The sequence below is a fragment of the Haliotis rubra genome, unplaced genomic scaffold, assembly GCF_003918875.1.
Source record: "Haliotis rubra isolate DU_JTF1 unplaced genomic scaffold, ASM391887v1 Scf749, whole genome shotgun sequence".
In the NCBI taxonomy this organism is placed as follows: domain Eukaryota; kingdom Metazoa; phylum Mollusca; class Gastropoda; order Lepetellida; family Haliotidae; genus Haliotis; species Haliotis rubra.
Genome location: NW_025767467.1, coordinates 337,055 through 359,760, shown reverse-complemented (window position 1 = coordinate 359,760; position 22,706 = coordinate 337,055). Strand labels below are relative to the sequence as shown.

General features: G+C 43.6%; 1 protein-coding gene across 3 annotated transcripts in view; it reads left to right on the top strand.

Moving 5' to 3' along the window:
• LOC124260033 (repulsive guidance molecule A-like) overlaps positions 1–22,706 on the top strand; it is a 37,595-nt gene that overhangs the window by 5,115 nt on the left and 9,774 nt on the right. The window contains exon 1 of one of the 3 annotated variants that reach the window (XM_046694277.1): positions 685–1,355. The exons of 1 other annotated variant lie outside the window; for it this stretch is intronic. In XM_046694277.1, coding sequence (XP_046550233.1) covers positions 1,336–1,355 — 20 coding nt within the window. In that variant the 5' untranslated portion in view covers positions 685–1,335. Of the gene's footprint in view, positions 1–684; positions 1,356–5,753; positions 6,015–22,706 lie in introns of those variants that run through there. One more of the 3 variants, XM_046694276.1, reaches the window with a different exon arrangement.

The window sequence follows — 22,706 nt, the reverse complement described above, 5'->3', positions numbered from 1 at the left end:
TTAGCGGTATACATTTATGTAGTTTCATATATTTACAAGTCTAGTCTAGCATATTTCCAAAATTTCAATGATAATAATTCAGTAAAATGTTGAAGAAGTATATTCATACAACTTCACGTCTTTCGATCAGCATTTATTCGCTTTTATCATACAACATCTAAAATCTTTGTCTTAGATAAGTGGTGTATATGTGTCCTTAACGTCCAGTCATATATACTGGTATATATGAATAACACTTCCTGGCATCCAGATAGAGCCTTTTGAACTGCTGTTACTCATCACTCTAGTACTGAATACCATGGACTTATTTCCTCCCTAACATTCAGCCCCGGTGTAACACAGCCGGCACAACTAGTCCCAATATCTGATAACAAACTTGCGTGTTGTCAATCCCAGGAAATACGAAAAGCTTTATCTACAAGATAAAACATAATACGGTTATAATCCAGAGTTAAATATATTTAATTTTCTGACACGTAAAACAGGCCTTGTTCCGATCTGGTTGTTACATTTCTTGTAAGCTGAGAGTAATATTGCTTGGGAGGTTGGTTGGGTATGTGTTGTCTTCAGCCATGTCCGCGGTTATCAGACTCGCCCCGCTGCTACAACCGGGACAATAGAGTAGACCAAGCTCCTCGCTTCACCGTCCCACTAAAGCCCTCGTCGGGGGGACAATTTGTTCTGCGTGGATCATAGCTAGCATTCCCTGATCAGGGAGATAGCAAGGCGATCCTTTACCTGGTTTATGCCCCCTACCCAGAACGTTACGGCTCGGGATAATTAAAACATCTACCGGTGTCAGGAGGTTTTCCCACTGGATTTGAAAATTCATCCACGATCCATGGATGTAGGAAACGAGGGCGTTACGCGGGTGAGAGAGAGAGAAGAGCACTGTAGAGGAGAGCGGGGTATGAGAGAGAGAGGGGTCTAGGAGGAGTGGCGAAGTGGACTCTCTCGCTAGTCCTTCAAATCAGTGACGTTGTCAGGCTCAGCCAATTGCAAGCCATCGATACAGTTGAGTGTGAAGTGATTCGGCATTAATACCGGATTTGTTTGAATTCGTCGACCGCTTTAATAGAATCACTTGAACTTTGCAAGACATTTTAATTTCTTCGCGGTGAGTGACAGCCTTTGGTGTTTGCTGCAAGCGGAGTGTTTACATACTGTAGTTATACGTCTAGTTGAATAAACCCCAGCACGATCTATGCCGGGTGTGCCGCGGCCAGTTGAGGGAAGAGGAGGGGGATATAGCGGATTACTGGATTGGATACATTGTCACACTTGTACAAGTGTCGTCTGCTACCTCAAACCGGATGGATTGCATCTCGCCACCGAATGAAACCAAACGCTAAAAGGTGAGACCTTTACCCACACTTTTCAGCAGAATCGAAGCCCATCTTCCCCAAAGAGTTTCAAAGTTTTCATGATTTTCGATCGTGTCAACTTTACTAAATGTGTCGTCTGCCCTTGGGGTTCTAGGTTGGTTCTATCGTTTGGCTCTGCCAAACATTCTGCGAATATGTTCAGTTAAGGCTGAGATTATCACAGATCGGAGATGTTCCGTGGGCGTAAATTATTGGTACCAAGTTGGATTGTGTGTAAGGAACGCCTCCCAGTCCCGTATCATCCCCAGATATAGCTATCAGACCAGGTGTCATGGATTATGACAGGCTGGGTCGATCATGCAATGTGTCCAGGGGGTCGCGAACACCTCGTTCATGGAAGATTGGAGAACAACTCGGTCGGTATACAGTTGTCACAGATGCCACTTTCGACTTGAAAATTATGTTGACGAATAATAAACAGTATTTCTTATCACGCAAGGCAGGTCAAACAAAGACGAAAGTACTCTTGTAAATAGATAAGACCGTCACTCTTTAATGCAGACATTGTCACGTCAGACATGTTTGAAATCTTACTGTTGATTAAAATACAATTTCTACTTAACTATCTTCATGGCATTTAGAAAGAAGTAAAAACAAAAATATTTAAGGACTTTGCAACTCTCTTAATTGAAATTAATTAATGGAATGAAAAATAATCTTAATAATAGTAATAATATCTACAATGGCCGAAGCTCACCTATACAATGTTTTAAGGTAAAGCCTTACAAGTATAAAGTGTTTTTCAAAATGTCAGGAGTCATCATTTATTGCGTCTGTTGTAAACATGTCGCCTTGTCAGGTGTGGGGAGGGGAGACAGTCGTGTCGCGAACAGGTATGGGGTACTATGCTACAAATTGTCAGATGAAGTGGGGCGGAGGAGGGTAGGTCCCCCCGGAGCTACAATTAGGGGGTGTTTAGCAACACTGTATCTGTCCGCTGTCACTAGTGTTCACAACATGACACAAGCAGACGATAGCGAGCAGACGACAATGAAAGATGTCGTCTGCTGTCCTGAATTCTTTGAAATCACGTTAGTTACCATTTGTAGGCTGCTGTGTATATTGATTTGGTTGAGGTCGTTTTTCCTGCGATTATAGGTGAAGGAAGTCATTCAGTCCCCCAGCATATTGTGTCCATAATTCACATTCCTTGTTTAATCTACCGGCATACATTCGCATGTTTTCACCGAATATATTTTCTTATTTGAATCATGGGGAAGACAGTCTTGTCAAATATGTCTGAACAAAGCTAGCATGCATTTGGACTGATTAACCCTATCTACATTCATGTATATCTGAAATGACCAACCCGAGCTAAATACATCTATCTGAATTCCGGCCTGGATGTATATTAGTATAGGTAATATGGTTCCGTTTGAATAGAGACTATCAATTAACTAGCCTCATGTCACTACCGTACAATCTCGTCTGTATATTTACGTTCGTTCACTTCTGATAATTCATTTACTAGCCATGTTTGTTAGGATAAAAAAGATATATTATTTTATGAAGACTACACAAATTGTCTTACTATGAATCAGAATGTGAAAACGGTAAGTTTGGCTTCAACAGGGACGACAGTGCCACGCCATACGTTATCCGAACTAGCGGGGGAAGTGATGGAGGTGTTTCAATGCTTACAAAATAATGCAGAAAACAAAATGACGCAAATGACGTCCACAATTACTTTCTTAAAAAAGTGTAATTTCGTGAGCAAAACCATGCTCACTAGAATGATTAAATACGTCAGGCTTTCTTGAATATTATATACTTTGTGGAGAAGAAGAAGACACGCACGAGATCCCGTGTTATTCGAGAATTCGATGTCAGCTTGTTGGCAAATTCATATTCACTAAAACTTTAATCCAGAAGCCATTCTGCTGGAAACGAGTCTGTTCCGATAACAAAGCCGTTACCTTCGGTCACAGTCACCTTGTTTAGGGGACTGTTCCCCCATGCGCTCTGCAGACACCCCTTGTGGTGCTTTTGTGGCCTCCTAGTTGTATAGATCCCGTGTCACACGGGATAGTTGTTGCCAGGAACTCATGCCAATCTCCATTAAATTCATAACCTGATGAAAGACGGTCAATGTTTTTCACTTCTTCTCCATAAGATATTTGTGTACATTGTATTTAACAATTCACTAATTATTAAATTAAATTGTGCTTAGACAATCTATTCTATAAATGTATGCTAATTATAATCATTAAGAATTAACATCTTATTATTTTATGACTGATTAATTTGGTCAATCCGAGTTTCACGTGCATTACGGAGTGTCGATTTATTTACTCGCAACAGATCCCGTAAGACTGATTTAGTCGTTATGTAGTGTCAGCATCATGCAATCGGCTTACAGTGCTTGTCTGTGTGTGTATGTCCGGCCAAACAAACAATTAGTTTCTGTGGTGGCTTTTCGGGTGGCAATTTGGTGTAATTTTAAGTGACATATATCTCACAAGCAAACAACCAGGATAGACAATATTTATTTTGTGGTGCGGATTGAAGCAACAGAGGAATATGGCCGTATGGTCGCCTATACCTTATCTCATGAGGGTGGATTGTCCCGTCACATTTATAACTCCTAGGTCTAGAAGAGACGAAACCTGCGTTATCAGGTCATGCCTGTAGCAGTTTGGTAAATATTGCTTCCTTTGACTAAAACAATCATACTGACAAAAACTATTTGTGTCGTCTGCTGTATCGGGAATGTAACAGCGTGTTTATGGACATGCTTTCTGTTTCGGTGTGTCTGCTGATTGAACTTTACTTTATTTCCACAAACAGGGCCAAGTGGCTCGTTTTTCTTACAAGATGATGCAGAGAATTGATCGGACAGATTATGCGTGCTTTAATCTTGTTACCGCTGTCACTTTCGCTGTCAACGTCCGCGAGGGGAAGTAGTCCCTCGGTGGCGTGTGTTTATGTCCAATTCCCATTTTGTTTCCCTTGCCCCATCAACAAAGGGCGCTGTTGATTGTCAGCATGTTTCACAGATCATATTTCGCGCCACGCATTAGACCCGACGTTTGGGAAGAAAGGTTTCAAAAGTTCGTCTGCTCTCTGCCACTGAGCACCAGACGGTATCTTTCTGGGGAAATACTTCACACTTCAGTGTGTCGACTTGGGACATGCTTCGTGGCCATGATAGCAGACGACTCTCGCTCATCGTTACACCAAGCCCGGTACGGCAACCCAACCCCGATCAGAAGGCAAAAAATATTCGCAGTGTTTCAATCTATCAGCTCGGCTATCGTCTGCCCCTGCCTCTGACAAGCAGACAAATTATTTCTTCTAGGTGAGACTTTTCACTGCGAGCGTTACACGCCCCCGGGGGGGATACCGTATACCGAAATAGAGGGTCTCAACAGCCCGCCACAACATCAGGAAATGGTCGGCAAGCTTCTCCTAACTTTGCGTACATACACCAGCGAACTTGAGATTGGTCCGACGTTACATAAAGTAATATTTAACCCCAGATGTACACGCGATGGCATTACATACGTGCTTGCCGATAATATCGGCCATAACATCCGCCCTTCTCACCTCGCCGCGGCCCCTCCACGAGTCTTGCCGAGTGGCAGAGGATCAAAACATGGCTGCTTTGTTTCTTCAGTCAAGTTTTTTTCAGTTGATCTGGGTTCAATACCACGGCAGAGTGACTACGCAGCGAAATGGAACGAGCACTTCCCGTGCACCTCTGCTCTACCCCCTTTAATGACACTAACATGTGCCTCCGACTGCCGTCTAGTATTTCCCGTTATGTTGAAGCGTCCCACTTGGGCTTGGTTCGAGAACGGCACCGCACATTCAAGGAGGTATGTAAATAGCAGAGCCAGATTGTTTCTCGCTTGCTCGCCTGCCATGTGCGTTCAAGATGGAGTTGCCAACACGGGGCCTAATTAGCACCAGGGCAAATCCAAACCATCAGCATTGCCACACCTCAGTACTGGCTTTGCTGATCCATAAAGCTACCTCTCGCCTTGATGGCTGGCCGAGCACTGAGCTGGACCATTGGGCAGAGACGGCAGCACCCCTCAGCCCACGTGCAGGAACTGGCCCTGGGATCAGACTTCCCTGTCTGGTACACAACTCGGATCGGGTCTGGAATATCTATCTGAAAGAGAGTAAGGCAGATAAGGAAAGCAACACCTTTCAGTGTGATGTGAAGGAAACAGAGCCCTGTGTGAGAGAGGCGGAACTGCTGGAACACATGTCAGACAGATTCTCCCCGCTACCGCGTTTTCTTGTGAAAATAAAGCTCGCATAGTTTACCATGTCTGCCACCAATTAATTAAAGCCTTCCCGGCACCGCTGGTGAAGAGAAATCGCGTCTTGGAGTGCCAGTAGAAGATCCGTCCCTCACTCCGCCTTCAAATTGAAAGATCGATAGAGCAGACTCTACTATGGTGGCTCGTTGAGCACCGAGCTATCATTCCGTCACTCGTCTGAGCCGACCGACGTCCCCAAAGTTGAAGCGGGAGACTCTCCCGGTGTCGTCTGCTACAGCCTGTCGTCTGCTACTGCTTTGTGGACAGAACCACGACAAGCTGGAACCGTGAAACTGCGCCATGGGGACCCCTAGCAGTTTAGACGTGGGGAAATGATAAAAGTTCCCTATCTAACGCGGTAAGACTCTATGCTTGTTTCCGTTGTCTGTGTGCTCCACTTAGTATCTCCTGTAACTTCCACGCATTGCTAAGTGTCTTCTTTAACCAAGTTCTATATGCATCTCTAGGGTGCCCTTTCTTTGTGGGGTATACAGTCCACGAATTCTTCTGTTGCTCCCCAGCTTCAGTCTTACTGCATGCTAAACCGAAGCCGACAGTATATCAAAAGCATTGTAAATACCTCAATGAGATCGTAAGTGTGAGTATCTCTACCTGTTTGAGTCGTCTCTCACCTCCCAGTGGAGGTGTGCCTTCACCACTGACTCGCGCCAGCCCACAGCAGCTTCTGAGTGATATTTGCGGTAGACGAAACTGCACATGAAGAAAATTGGAGTTGACAAGCCGGTGTGATTAGTATAGTATTCTACAGTCTCATATGCGCTTCTTATTTTGTGAATGAGTGAAAGGGGCTGTCACCTCTCTTCTACAAAATCGCCTATCAGATCTAGGAATGTTAGCACTCCACAGTCATAACCACAGAGAAGCGAGGAGGCGGGAGGACGTGTTTAGGGATAGCATCGAGTTGCATTGGAGAAACTCATTGGAATGAATGAACAGCGCTTTGTAAAATTCGCCGCGATAATTTTAATAAAACATTGCAAATACTTGATTTGGATCCAATTAAAAGAGACTTTGCTAAAAATTACACGGAAAGGAAAAATTAACAATCTGAAGTGAAGTATACACACTTGATTGTAAACGTAGATGTCTTTTGGAAAGGATGTGTATTGAATATTAAATCACTCTTGGAGAAAGTTTCCATTCATTTTCTATAATGCGTTGAATATAAAACATTATTTCCGAGTTTATCCCCGGCATCATGTGATATAACACAGTAATCCCCTGTCGGTGGTGAAAGAGGGAAAAGGCGATCTGAGCACGCGCGAATCTCTAACGTCGTCTGCTAAGAGCTGTCGTCTGCTCGCCAACATTGTTGTGACGTAGCGAGATTCGATCGAAGAGAGTAGTCTGTCCTTGTTTGTCAGCATCACCTCCAAGGAAAACTAATTTGATCAACATTTAAAATACGTAACCCTTTGGCTCGGCGCCCTAACAAAACGAGTTCAGAAAGGGCTTCCCAGTCGTGGTCCTCCATGCTTCCTCGTTGGGTTAGCGTGATCTCTCACGTACTTCTCGCGCTTCATTCATAAACACGAGAGCTGCAGATAATAACTACACCCTCCTAGAATGTGCGCTGCATTCGTTTTCAGAGACATTGGAGTTATTATCATTACCCTATGGTAGAAGCAATCATTCAGTCCATTCGGTTTGTGCTAGTCTATTATGACAGACAGAGTATCCTAAATGACAGACAGGTAACTATTTCTGAAACTACAGAAGAGTTACATGAACGATTTTAAATGTCAATTTATGTTAAAGATTGTAATGTGTTTTGTTATTGACAAATTATGTGAATCTAGGAATGTGTACGAAAATAGGTTTTGCTGATAAATGAAAAGCTTCGATGAGAATTCAATAACAAATACAAAATCGTACTGCATAGATCTATCTGTATATACTCTACGTATTTCGGTATCATGTGATAGAATCGAGGTGGACACCCGCCCATGTGGAGGTCTTACATAGACTGGCGATGAACGTGAGAAAAAATATATGCAACACACATTGTAAACTGATTTCTAAGTGACCACCCCCACGATGTTGTTTATGGCCATCGTGATATGATGAGCTTCGTTATTCGTGACAGGCTGGGTTGGTAGGACGGAAGCAATACTCGGCGTACAAACCGCCATGCTCGCCGTGACAGCGTGGAAGCCCTCGCTGTGTAACCGATGCACAGGCTGCATTTTTAAGAAAAAAAACATTGCTGTGTGTTGTAGAATATGGAGGAGGCTATTTTATTGATTTTAGCAAATCTTAAGCTTTTGGTGTCAGAGGGCGAGTCGAACCCTTGAATTTGACAATATCAGCCCGGAGAAACACACTATGGTTGTGCGAAGGTCAGGCCATTTTTTCCGTGCGAGCCATTGTTGTTTGGGGAAATATTCGCCCCTTGCTGTTAAAATTTTAATGAAGCTTTTTACAGTTGAGTTTAAACAGAATGCTTCTTTCAATGACAGTTCAATGGTGAGGTTTCCATTTCATATTGTGATTGAGTGTTTTTGAATCAAACTTGAAACATATTAATAAATAATATTTAACATGTGTTCGATTGTTCGCATATCATAGGATGTATTGAATATTAATGGTCTTATACGAGCAGCTGAAAGCATATCTCAGTACATTAATCATTTCAACGTGGATCATAAATAGGTTTGTCTGTTGTTTTTAATTTCAATGCCTTTTGGGTTGCTTTTATTATCAACCACAAAGTCTGTTAGATCGCACGTTCACAGGCTTTTTGATATATATTTAACCCTGCATCAGTTGAAACCACTCCGTATTTCCATTACTCAAGCCTACATGTTTCTCCTTACCGTACAACGCCTGCCTTGATCTTTTCCAAACAAAAATACCCCTTATTAATCATGTTCACATCCGAGTTATCACAAGTACGACTCGGGAAGCGCCGAAAGTACGACTCGAGAAGCGCCGAAAGTATACGATAACCGGACGAGCTCCACTAGCGGAATAGCAAGAATGTAAGTTGATTGAAAAAGTGCTTTCTCCATTTTTTAGCCGTCAGTGCAAAATTATAGTAGGTGTAACGCCTTGGTCGATAGTTCGCCAAGACTCGGTGGCATTACGTGGATAACTACTCTGAAGGAAAGCATAAAACAAGCAGATACTCGGGCAGAAATAGATGACGCTCTTCACATCCGAGCTGGGGACGGAATACGGTGGACTTCATTGTGGATAATTGGCGACTCGGGTGACGCAAGTGTCCTGGGGTTGAAGTGTATTACAACTCAGTGCAAGTGATGTATTTATTTATGAAACTCTACTGTATTAAGTTGTGATTCCGTAGATGATAAAGGCCATATTATTAATTGTTAACTGACATCAAATTAATGACTGCGTTTTTTAGGGTGACATTTAAATAACTGGACATTTCTCATAAGAATGTAATCAGTTAAAGAATACACATACACAAATATACAGATAGATAGATGGATATATAGATAGATAGATGTACTGCAACTGAAACGACGTATTTCGTTGCGTAACGCCCAGTCGGGTAGAGGATTATCCTGCCAAGATGCTGTCCTCCATAAGTGGTAGAGTTTGCAATGGTTAAAGATAGAGTTTGGACAAACAGCTTTGTAGAGCCACAACTTTCTCATTAAGGCGATAATGAGTTGTGTTGTGGTCAGCTGACAAGTTCAAGCTGTGCTAATCAAATACTGGTTATGTAGATTCAACTTGTATAAAGTCTCAATCAACACATCTCAGGCTGAACTGCCCAATTACTACGATACTTCTCAGCTGCCATGTCACCTCCGACCTCGTGACGGTGTTTGGGTGACGCAGAGATCTAGTCAATCTACGAGAATGATCATGCTTTAGACCAGGCTTCTTGCATATTTTGAAAATATTTTTTCAGTTTTTGATATTAGGCCCCCGCGATTGTTTCTGCTGAAAAGCTACACCAGGGGAAATAACTCTAGATGGTTTTATGAGGCTAGATGTGAGGTTTGTTGGGGTCAGCAAGATTATTCTTGCATTGTAAAAATGTTGAAAGTTGGAAAACTGGAATATAAATGTCAAATATTCAATCGTCTGTTATTTAAATGTCTGTCGAGAATGTACTCTGGACGTTGCATGTTCCTATTGACTAATATTCGTCTCCAATGCATGGCAATGACATTTTTTCACATGTACATGCTATACAAACATTTGATTTGGTAAAGGCAGGGTTTTGACTTGTTACTGCGCTGTGAAATGTTTGCAAGTGCTCAATGTGCCGTTGTTTCGCATCTGCAGGCCTTGTAGGTCTCGACAAATAAGCCTCTCACTTGTTATCGTTTTATTTCATCACACCGATAAAAACACACACTAACATCCCAACGGCAGAAGATTACACAAGAAATCCACACTGTGCATTCTGGAGCACCGGTGTTGCACATTTAGCAAATTTAAAAAGCGTCATCTCAGGCTCAGGGGACAAATCTCACTCTACATTGAAACTGGGAGCCCAACACCTAGCAACGTGTGACCTCTAGCGGCGAGAGTGAGAAATAAAACAGCATTCAGTCACTGGGCAAATAAATACGCTACAATCGGCATTGTAAGCAGGCTATACCACCCGATAATCTATTGTGAGTTGTCACCTGCAATCCTCTCCCAACACCTAAGCACAGATTGCAACTACAATCACGTGTCATGGGGAAATATATAGTCTTCAAACATGCAACTACACTCAATATTTCACTTTACCTCAAGCTCGGGCGCTAAGGATTCGGTGTTTTGGTGTTTAGCATTATTATACAAATAATATGCAAAGAGTACGCGAATGTCATATTATCAGTCAGTCTTATGGTATGAATCGTGTGGGGTTTAGCTTGGTACATAAGAACAACTCTGTATTGCTGAGGTGCATTTTGTTATTCTGAAAGAATGCCGAGAAACACTTTCAATCATTTAGAGCTATGGTGTTTATTTGTTTTAAATTTGAAATGTGAATTGTTTTGCAAAAAACCTTATTCTAAGAACAACTCATTCTTGTGTGACTACCAGCTAGGATTAGGTTTGCGAAAACTTATTCTTGAGTTCTAATGAGAGTTTTCGAAACTATTCAGTTTCTTGGAATTTAAGTGTGTTGTGCAACGTGTCTGAGAGGCCGCGCCTGGCCCCAAGTTAGAAGATGACACTAGGAGGAGAATATTAAGGTTTGTGTGACGGTCGGCCATCTGGTCCCTCGCATCAGCCATGGTGAAAGTTTGCCTAGAAGGAGCACGTAGTCAGACGGATTCAGCAGAACACAGTGAAAAGTCTCACTTCTGCTTCAGCCTACATGAAGTGAGAGATTTGGGACACTCAAGGTCTTCTGTGTTGGAAGAGCAGACGACAACCTAAGCACAAAGCTCGAGATATTTTCGCGTGAATGTGTTGTCGTACCGTGCCGAGGGGGCAAGTTTTGTCCATGTCAATATTAGTATGGCTTTGATAACACAAATTGATTGATTCAACATAGGCTGTCCACCTTATCCCCTTGGTCGCTGCACAAGTAATGGCGGTAAATCGTGTACACCCGACTAATATGAATGAGTTAATGTAGTTCCTTGATGAACCACTGTGGGAATGTGCCGGTAGATGATGTTGTCAGTGACCAACCACTGTGGCAATGTGCCGGTAGATGATGTTGTCAGTGACCAACCACTGTGGCAATGTGCTGGTAGATGATGTTGTCAGTGACCACCCACTGTGACAATGTGCCGGTAGATGATGTTGTCTGTGACCAACCACTGTGGCAATGTGCCGGTAGATGATGTTGTCAATGACTAACCACTGTGGCAATGTGCTGGTTGATGATGTTGTCAGTGACCAACCACTGTGGCAATGTGCCGGTAGATGATGTTGTCAATGACAAACATTAACACTACTGTCCACCACATCGAGACCCCTTACAATGGGACGCATGCAGAGAGCACGACTAATGTTAGATCACCCACCCCCAGTAATGTTGGATCACCCATCCCCAGTAATGTTGGAAGTTATGTTGGATCACCTAGCCCCAGTAATGTTGGAAGTGATGTTGGATCACCTAGCTCCAGTGATGTTGGATCACCCAGCCCCAGTAATGTTGGATCACCCAGCCCCAGTAATGTTGGATCACCTAGCCCCAGTAATGGATCACCTAGCCCCAGTAATGTTGGATCGCCCAGCCCCAGTAATGTTGGAAGTGATGTTGGCTCACCTAACTCCAGTAATGTTGGATCACCCAGTCCCAGTAATGTTAGATCATTCATCCCCAGTAATGTTGGATCACCTATCCCCAGTAATGTTGGATCACCTAGCCCCAGTAATGTTGGATCACCTAGCCTCAGTAATGTTGGATCACCCAGCCCCAGTAATGTTGGATCACCTAGCCCCAGTAAAGTTGGATCACTCAGCCCCAGGAATGTTGGATCACCCAACCGCAGTAATGTTGGATCACCCAGCCCCAGTAATGTTGGAAGTGATGTTGGATCACCTAGCCCCAGGAATGTTGGATCACCCATACCCAGTAGTGTTGGATCACCCAGCCCCAGTAATGTTGGATCACTCATCCCCAGTAATGTTGGAAGTGATGTTGGATCACCTAGCCCCAGTAATGTTGGATCACCTAGCCCCCGTAATAATGGATCACCCAGCCCCAGGAATGTTGGATCACCCAGCCTCAGGAATGTTGGATCACCCAGCCCCGGTAATGTTGGATCACCTAGTCCCAGTAATGTTAGATCATTCATCCCCAGTAATGTTGGATCACCTATCCCCAGTAATGTTGGATCACCTAGCCCCAGTAATGTTGGATCACCTAGCCTCAGTAATGTTGGATCACCCAGCCCCAGTAATGTTGGATCACTCAGCCCCAGGAATGTTGGATCACCCAACCGCAGTAATGTTGGATCACCCAGCCCCAGTAATGTTGGAAGTGATGTTGGATCACCTAGCCCCAGTAATGTTGGATCACCCATACCCAGTAGTGTTGGATCACCTAGCCCCAGTAATGTTGGATCACTCATCCCCAGTAATGTTGGAAGTGATGTTGGATCACCTAGCCCCAGTAATGTTGGATCACCTAGCCCCCGTAATAATGGATCACCCAGCCCCAGGAATGTTGGATCACCCAGCCTCAGGAATGTTGGATCACCCAGCCCCGGTAATGTTGGATCACCTAGCCCCAGGAATCTTGGATCACCTAGCCCCAGTGATGTTGGATCACCCATCCTCAGTAATCTTGGAAGTGATGTTGGATCACCTAGCCCCAGTAATGTTGGATCACCCAGCCACAGTAATGTTAGATCACCCATCCCATGTAATGTTGGATCACGCATCCCCAGTAATGTTGGATGTGATGTTGGATCACCTAGCCCCAGTAATGTTGGATCACGTAGCCCCGGTGATGTTGGATCACCCAGCCCCAGTAATGTTGGATTCCCTAGCCCCAGTAATGTTGGAAGTGATGTTGGATCACCTAGCCCCAGTAATGTTGGATCACCCACCCCCAGTAGTGTTGGAAGTGATGTTGGATCACCCAGTCCCAGTAATGTTGGATCATCCAGCTCCAGTAATGTTGGATCACCTATCCCCAGTAATGTTGGATCACCTAGCCCCAGTTATGTTGGATCACCCAGCCCCAGTAATGTTGGATCACTTAGCCCCAGTAATGTTGGAAGTAATGTTGGATCACCTAGCCCCAGTAATGTTGGAAGTGATGTTGGATCACTCAGCCCCAGTAATTTTGGATCACCTATCCCCAGTAATGTTGGATCACCCAGCCCCAGTAATTTTGGATCACCTAGCTCCAGTAATGTTGGATCACCCAGCCCCAGTAATGTTGGATCACCTTGCCCCAGTAATGGATCCCCTAGCCCCAGTAATGTTGGAAGTGATGTTGGATCACCCAGCCCCAGTAATTTTGGATCACCTATCCCCAGTAATGTTGGATCACCCAGCCCCAGTAATTTTGGATCACCTAGCTCCAGTAATGTTGGATCACCCAGCCCCAGTAATGTTGGATCACCTAGCCACAAGCATCCAGTCCAAGTTGGTCGGTCTATCCCTGGGTCTTGGCGGCGACATGTAGCTGGCTGCATCTTGTGGATGTGACTCCTAATCCAAATATTACTACCAGCGGGGGATGAGGCTTGTAACAATAATGATAGCATCAGAAGACGTCGGCAGCATGTCAAATTCCCCTTCTACCGTCAACTCGTCACACAGGAAGGAAGAATCTCAGACTAAATTACCAGAAATTAGGACCAGAAGTGATATGTCAATATGTCGGCCTTCACACACGACAGTCACCACTTTCTCACCGCGCCCCACTCCATAACCAAACGTAGGGTTTGTCTGTGAGGCTTGGAGTCCTTTGTCCACTGGCCACAAGCTTCCCCTACCCTCACGTCCACCCCCTCCCACGGGTTCACGCAGCGCGACCTTACAACCAGCATAGTGTCCTCTGTCCATACCACACGCCTTCAGCATACGTGTACCATGCCATTTGGGCCTACACGTGTAAGGAAATCGTAGTATTACGTCTAGTATTCGTCTATGTAGAGGTAGTCCACGCATCTGAGTTAAGACACTGTCCGCTACGACAGTCGTAAGTATACGGCAGTATTCTTACGATGGCTCTGTGAAATGGGTATCTGAGCGCAGCTTTCAAATTATCTCCCTTTCCACCACCTTGTCCCTATTACCCCTACAGTCCCTAGCTGTTACCAGCCCCACCCATACTCCCTACCTATCATCCTGACACCAGGCTAATCCTAGTGGTTTTAGTGGGTGAGCATAGTGATCATGTTGACGTTAGGCCCACTGTGTTGTAGTTGGTGTCTTGTGTGAAATGAAAACTGTATCCAATAATGATGGTCATCTAACTCATCTCATGCTTGATGTAGCAGACAAGGGAGGTGCTTCAAGTGACCTCATGTTTGGAGGCCAGCTAGACTAAGGCTTAGTCTCTGAATATATATAATTTTGATAGTAACAAACAAGCCCATTTATATTGAAAAGGAGCCCTAGGGAGACCAGAGATTCTGAACCTGTGGAAATCTAGACTTGCTTTATTTAGGGCTTTAGCACTGCAGGGAGGGCTTGGCATTAGGGAAAATAATGTGGTTCAGGGACTGTGAGACAGACTAGAGGCCAGCTGGCCCATGCCTTCGTGAGCCCAAATTCCTCCCTGTGTTCGGGGCACACACGTTCACCTGTGTAAAGAGCTCTGGAATCCTGGCGTTGCTGCTACCTACTGCTTGACCACTGACTGACCGCGAGGTGTGCCGTGTGTTTACCTCCGGCCAGTGTTTGCCCATTCCAACTGAAGCAACACGTTTATTTCGCCTTGTTTCCGTTTCACAGTAATTAGCAAACAAATCACACAAATTGCTGTTAACGGGTATAGCTGTATTTTCTTTCCTTCAACTTTGTAAACTCACAGAATAATAATGAATTTCTTTTGGTAATAACGAACGGGATGGCCTGTAATAATCCATCCCTTCTTGTGGGTTCAGGGTTTCACTTCGGATATAAAATCACGACACTATGCAAATAAAAGCGCGAGACCGGATTCGTTTATTGGTCGACTTCTCTATTGATGTCATTTAAACTATCCGAGTGTACATGTAAATTTGGAATCTTCAAAGATGCTATTTCGGATCAAGTGAACCCTTGATGCAGAATACGGATGTCCGTGAGAGTGTCACGATCGTTCACTTTATGCGACCTTCGCCATCAGGCTACATCCCCTCCAACCTCCTATATGTGTGTGCGGAAAGAGGCTCGGTACAGTAAACACGCAGTTTTCAGTGTAAGGATATAGCAAAACAGTTCGTTGTCATTCAGTATTCCCCATATCATTTTCAAAACTTTTGTTATATTTCTTCAACCTGTTTCTGTACATCCATCTACACTGGTTTCTGTATGGTTGAAGTCTGTGACCATTAAACTAATTATATATAAAATAGATTTATCTTCCTAAAATACTGCGAAAACGTTATGGAAGGAACCACAATTAAATACACTACTTGTAACATTTGATATTCCACGTGTGTAAAAAGTATTGATACATTCCATGAAAAATACCTGTATTTAAAGGAAACTTATTCAAAACGTTTGGAAACAAAGCCAATTGTAAGTTTGAAGTTGCCTACATTGCGACATTCGAGACTCATTGTGTGAGCATGATCCACTCAGCGTTGTCCAGCCAATGTTGCGTTTCTTTAGTAATCAGTATATCTTGCACACCTCGATGACGCCAACAATACACAAATTGCCATGCGCAGTTTCAGCGTGTATGGTACTTCACAGTTGCTTCTTTCATAAAGAGCAGTGTGTTTGTGTATTGGGACTGTTTATCTACATAACGCCGAACAACTCACCCTCACAAAAGAACTTGATCCTTCTTATAAACGTCACCTGCGGCTGCGTTCGTTCCGATTGATAATCGTACAGTGTTAAAGTCGCCAAGCAATTTCGAAATCTTTCATATCTACAAATAATTGAAGTCTTAATACCACAAAAAAGAGTTTCCTCCCTAAGGGAGCGCTCCAGTAACGAGACCCAATGGAGTAGAAGCGAAGTTTTACATTCACAAGCCCTTATGATATGTACAATATTTACCCACGTTTAATAAGATTGTTCAAAAACAGTAATGGCGTGCTCGCATCTGTCTCCACCGTATTGTTATTCGTGTAGGACTCGACCTACAACTCTTTCATCTTGATAGTTGAAGACGGTGGGAACACAGTTTGGTTATATTAAGGTTTTCACGCTCGGGAGAGTATGTATGGATTATACTTATACACCCCCTCCTCTGCCCGCCTCCCCCAAAGCAGGTGCGCTTCCCCCAGGCAATGCTCAATCTCTGCTCTGGGTTATAAGTTTTCATCTTACAACGTAACGACCCTTGACACAACTTACAAATGATTCACTGATAGCGAATTAAGTGCTCCAGCTGATTAAACACATGTGTTGAATGTTATAAAGCTTAATTACGTATACCTGCCTTCAGTATGCGTTCACTGGTATAGTTTACGTATATTTTACTGTAGGAACACACGTACTGCGTATACAGTAGAAGCTTCAAACCAGTCTTCCTGCGCCTCGTACGTTTACACCTCAAATGAAATATTTTAAATTTTCATAAAGGTTTAATTACCTTTAAATCAAATAAAGTGGTGGTTAGTGCGATCAGATATAGCGGGGCGGGGACCCAAGTTACACTTTGCAGTCGTTACCCATTGTCGTATCTACAATTAATATTTTAAAACATGTATTTCTTAAACAGTGAAGCAGAGACTCCGAGATATCAAACTTGTCAGGTGTCTGGAATTACCCCCTAATTGTGTTTAGGTTTTAATGATTCACCTGTCGTTCCGTTGATTGAATCGTGATGTGATTAATTATTGCATTAATCAACAATGATTGTAAGTCACACATGTCATGCACAGATTGCATGGCACGATAATACATTGTGGCGAGGCACAAGTCGTCAAGAATTGTAAAATGAAACATCCATTTGGATAAGCAATTACTCAAGTACCTACCAGACCAGTAACATTTGCGAATTCATTTCATCTTGCATGACATAATCGTTAAAGAGACCGTGCTCATTCACCTGGAACGCTTCCATTATTTTCACTTCGATCATTCTCTCAACTTTTCAGGAAAGTGCCAATTATCCTTACGTCAGTCATGTATCACGTGCCAGGCATTGACAGATGCCCCGCCCCCTTTTCGGGTCGGTTACCATCGCCTCAGGTCCATTGATTAGGCCACATCCCGTTACGTCATCGTTTCGTTGCTTTGAAAGGGTCTACAAATTAACAAACTTGTGTTAATGGCATATTATTTCGTTTCAACAAACCTCTTGTCTAAACAAACGGGAGAGCGGCTTAAACGTTTTATTACGAGGCAATTGAAAACGCGGGGAATCATTAATGCCTCCCAGTTATGTTGTTGCGTCTGATGGAGGTAGTGACAAAGCCTCAAACCCAAAACAATGGTCCACGGGTTAGCCATCTACGATGTAATTGGAAATCTAGATACCGTAAGAAAGACCTACATGTCTTTAATGGAAACCAGGTCTTTAGTTTGTTAGACCCCAGAAATACTGTTGTGGAATTGTTTCGTTAAAGTACAGTGGACGGTCGACAGAACAAAAGAATTAACCGATCCCGAAGAGGTGAATTTCTGGGGTATTTACTCAGAGTTTCCTCAAACCGCTAGGGCCTCCGCCAGGTGCTTGTTTACTCGAGTTTTCGCGCCGCTAGAAAACTTGACGAGTATTTGAACATGGCTTACGTGCGAAATTGAAAGATTACAAACCGCCCCAGACTCCCCCTCTACAAGACTGTGCGAAAGAGTTTGAAGTCCACCAGTACAAAGTTGGCTCAAAATCCCGAGTAAAATGTCACCATCTTCGCGCATGCGTGTGAAGCCCAATACCCATGAAAAGGGATGGCTCGGGTACACGGCATGAAATCTCGGTAACTGTCGTCTCGCCGAGAAGAAATTACTGATGAAGGCCTTGACTATTTTAGTAAATTTTCTTCTGTCAAAAGGTAATCGAAATTGTTGTTCTCATACTTAATTACAATATGCGCGAGATGTGCCATGATACGTATTGTCGTAATTGGATACCTTGTGGTTTCATCACCATTCATATGCTAATGCAGATGGGGCTACATGTCTTACTTCCATCGACTATTCATAAATGATATCGAATAATGGGATACGTTAACGCACCGCTCATGCGGACGTTAATGCCGAGGAATAACGACACCGCGAAAAGCGGATCCCCGAGGCAGACGTTAGCTGTGTCGGCAGACGATAACACCAATCCGAACAGACTCAGAACTTTCTCTCGTAACCCTTAACCCCAGGCCGTGTCCGCGTCTTCAATTCAGGGTAATTCTTGGCTGTTATCATCTCCTTGTCTCAAATTAAGCGCGAGCGTCTGACATTCCGCCCTCCTTCCCGCTCACCATGTCGTAAAGCTACACGTGAGACTTCACAAGGAAGTCAAAGAAGATCAACACTGCACAAACAGAGTATTGGAGAATAAAGCATATTTCATATTCCATATCTTTTCATTGCGCGAGAACTCCACACATCCCCCAAACGAGTTAATGCGAACTGCAAACAGGGTTAAAATAGCGAAAGGTCAATACGGAGGTTCGTACTCCACTTTAGTAAATTAAGTCAGAGAGCGGTTCAGTGATGTCGGGCAATTTGGATACATGATAGATAGATATCATATCAGTCTCATGCAAATCCCTGAGCTTTGTTGGCCTCGGTTGTAACTGGAGCACTAGACGTGTGTGGAAGGGCATTATATCCCCGCATCTAACGCTGGCGGTGAGATAAACATTGATGCATCATCTCAATTAAAGGATTCAGATACACCATGATGTTTCTGTGGCACAGAGAGCAGAACCGTTTGTATCTAGGGCATCAGTTCGTTATTCCTTGCGGGAAGGTACTTATCGTCTTTGGTCAAGCCATTCTCAGGGTTTTGTTCAGCATCCGAAACTGTTGTGGTCGTTTCAAAAGCTACACAAGATAGTTCAATGTTGTTTTGACAGTTTTCAAGGAAACGGGGGTGCAGCTGTTTTAATGTTGACGTTTGACACACACTGTCCCTGCTTTCCATTTATACGTTCAGGATGCAGATTCATACAATGTTTGTTGTTTAATGCCGCACTCAGCAATATTCCAGACTTATGACTGCAGTCTGTAAATAATCTCTGGACCAGACAATCCAGTGACCGTGATATCATGAGTATCCGTGCAGTAGGGATGCAATGACATGCGTCAAACAAGTCACCTGACCACCAGATACCGTCAGTCTCCTCTGACGACATGCAATGGATGTGGAGACCAAACATTACCTGGATCTTCACTTGAGTATTGTTTGGGGAGGGATAATGCCATGGTACCACTATGATAAGGAGGTCAGGAAACCAGGGGGTATGAAGATGGGAGATATGAAGGTTACATTATCATCTCTGGTGTATGTTTAACGCTTTATTCGTTACATTTGCTGGCAGTCACCGTATACACTGGCTGTTTATACTGAACAACTTCAATACCGATACATACGAAGTTGTACAGGTCGCACACGATGTCGATGTTGTCGATATATAGCGGGGTGGGGGTGGTTATCGTTAGACACATGATGACATACTAGTCAGGCTATTACTAACATTTGAAGGGGGCAGGGAACCAGGAGTATTGACTGGATTAAACAGCGTTAATCTAGGGGAATGTTGGGCAGTACCAAACGTAAAGCGCACAAATGCAACCTTGGTTATTATAATGGACAACACTATGAGAAGTTAGTGTCAGTGACAGTGTTAGTGTTCCACTGCTGGACGGTGGTCGGGTTTCTGTGGATCAGAAGGTCAACATAAGTGGGACTAAGTTTAGTTAACATGAGCTAACTTTACTATACAAGGTTAATTTAGGTTGTGCAGTGGTCAGGTTCGCCTGAGTCGTTTGTATTTAAAACGCTGACAATGTCGTGGCTGTGTGGGAACACACCGGATGTGCATTGATTCCTTCATGGAGAGAACATGCACACAGGGGCGTGTGTCATACACGCAGATACACCTCATGGTGGTACATCTACTGGGTCTAACCTCAGTTATGTCACCCAGTGCTAGTCTCAGGATGGGGGGGGGGGGACTCAGAGGTGTCCATACGGTGATGAAACATGGAACATGGTGGGTATGGTGCAGACAAATCATGGATCACATACAGGGCGAAGTTTGGATTCGAACCCAATGCCAACTAACAGTATGGAGAGTGGTCTGGCACTTTATGAAGCGGGATGGGGGTGGGTGAGTTTAGTTTTCCTCCGCTTTAGCACTATTTCAGCAATACCATGACGGGGGGCCACCAGAAATGTGCTTCACACATTGTACCCATGTGGGGAATCGAACCCGGGTTTTCGGCGTGATGGATGGGGGTTAATACGCCCCTCTACAGACGAAGGCACTGGAGATATTCTCCGTCTGGAACCGAAGACTTCGTGTCGGAATTCAAACGCCACCAGAGATAGGAGAGAGCTTAACAAATCGTATCCTTTTGACTTACGCTTCATTAGCTACTGCTCCTTCCGCCGGATTGCCAGATGCGCAGTTTCTGTATCTAATTAGGACTAAACGTTTCAGGCCTTGTTCCTAATTCTTTAACGAAGGCTTCTCTAATACAACATAAAATTTATGACTAGAAATCTGCAGTCTTTATCAAAGGACTGTAAATTCATTGTGTCGTAAACACCGGCAAACAGCAGACCCTTCGCACCGCAATTATCTTAACTGGTTCGCTCAACACAATAAGCTGCTACACAACACCATCAATAAAAACAGATCAAACTGGCGATATGTCGTGGAGAAATCAGCTTTGGTTTCCTATGCAACAACACTGCACGGCTTCCGTGGCCGTTTTTATGACCACATCGTACTCGGGAAAATATTATAACTGGAGTGGCATTTGACCGTGTCATTATAAAAACTATCAAAGATGAAGCTACTTTATTGCTATGCGTGACAGGGGTAGTAGATTGGGATTGTTCCCGACTAATTGGACATAGTAAAAGACATTCGGAGGGCTCAAACCAGCCTTTGATCCTCGCTGGTTTTATATCATCCGGCATGTGAGAAGGAATTAATGTTGGATTACAGTGATTGGAGCAAGATAACGGTAATTAAGCTGACCATATGTTTCCCTGTAAATATACTGTTGATCTAAGATAGATATCTCTATCTGATGATTTGTTGCTTCGCTGGAGAAGTCAGATGTCACAGCTGTTACATGTTTTTGGTGATCCACGAACTCTTGTGTACACAGTTGTATTAAAAACGTGTAATTACATTGGTTCAGTCAATAGTCACTTAGAATATGTTATTTCGTGTTAAAACACTACGTTCATCTAAAGATCTCTGATACGTCTACTGCTGCTGTACCTCAGTGTCAGGCATGGATAACATTAAGGCTTAGACTCAGAAATTGTTTGAAGAGGATATTCTAATCAGCATTTTTTTATTAAATAATTCCACTGTAGGAAACCGGATTTTGAGCTTAAAATAAGCAAAAAAAAATGTCAAACTACGTCGTAAGTTTTTATGACAACTAGTTATTGCCGTATAGTATCTTCCTCAGCAAGAAGATACATGATCACTTGGTTTCAGCGTTCTATCTGTTAAGCAAACATAGACGTCTGTAATAGCCGGCGTAGGAACACCGGCCTCCTCCCTGTTGGAACATTCTGTGCCGAGGAATATTTCTTTGTCACTATTATGTGCTTCCGAGTAGGGCACTTCTTCATGTGGCGGATTAATATCAGTGTTTACATCTGTGTAAGGTGACTCAAAAACTGCCCTACCTCGACAGTAATACGCTCTCCGGGACAGACCGGGAACAGATAAACCGATTATCATATTCTGAAAGTGTACGTATCCCCTGCCCAAGACGGCCTTAAACAACGTGAAGCACACCCATGAATCTTTGGTGTGCACACACTTGCAGTGGGGAATATAAGAAAGAATATCACCCTATTACCTATTAGGGTCAGGGAGGGGAGGAGGTAGGGGTAATGTGGTTTTGTTACCCCCTGCGCAGTAGTTGACATACTTTCTCTAAATTGGTGACAACATTTCACACCTAGCAGAGATTTGTATGGCTCGTGTTATAAATTATTGATACAAAAAGGCTTATCTTCGGACGCGACTTGAAAGTTAACAACAGTAGGGAAGCCTTCAAGGTACCAATGTGAAGTGCATTGTCTGAGAGGAGAAATCGTTACGTCAATATATTACCGGTATGCAATTATGTCTCGTCAGTTAGAGATCAAATGAAAACGGTTGACCCTTGCGGTTTTGCTTAACTACAGTTATCCCCCCTTCCGTTGTGGTGCGAGGTGCTTGGGGATATATGTGGACAAGCTTCCAGCAGTGGTGGCAGCGGTGTAGAGAAGCTTGTAGGTTGGCTCTGCGAGTGATGCACGCCTTGAGATTAGGATAGTTTGCTACAATTACAG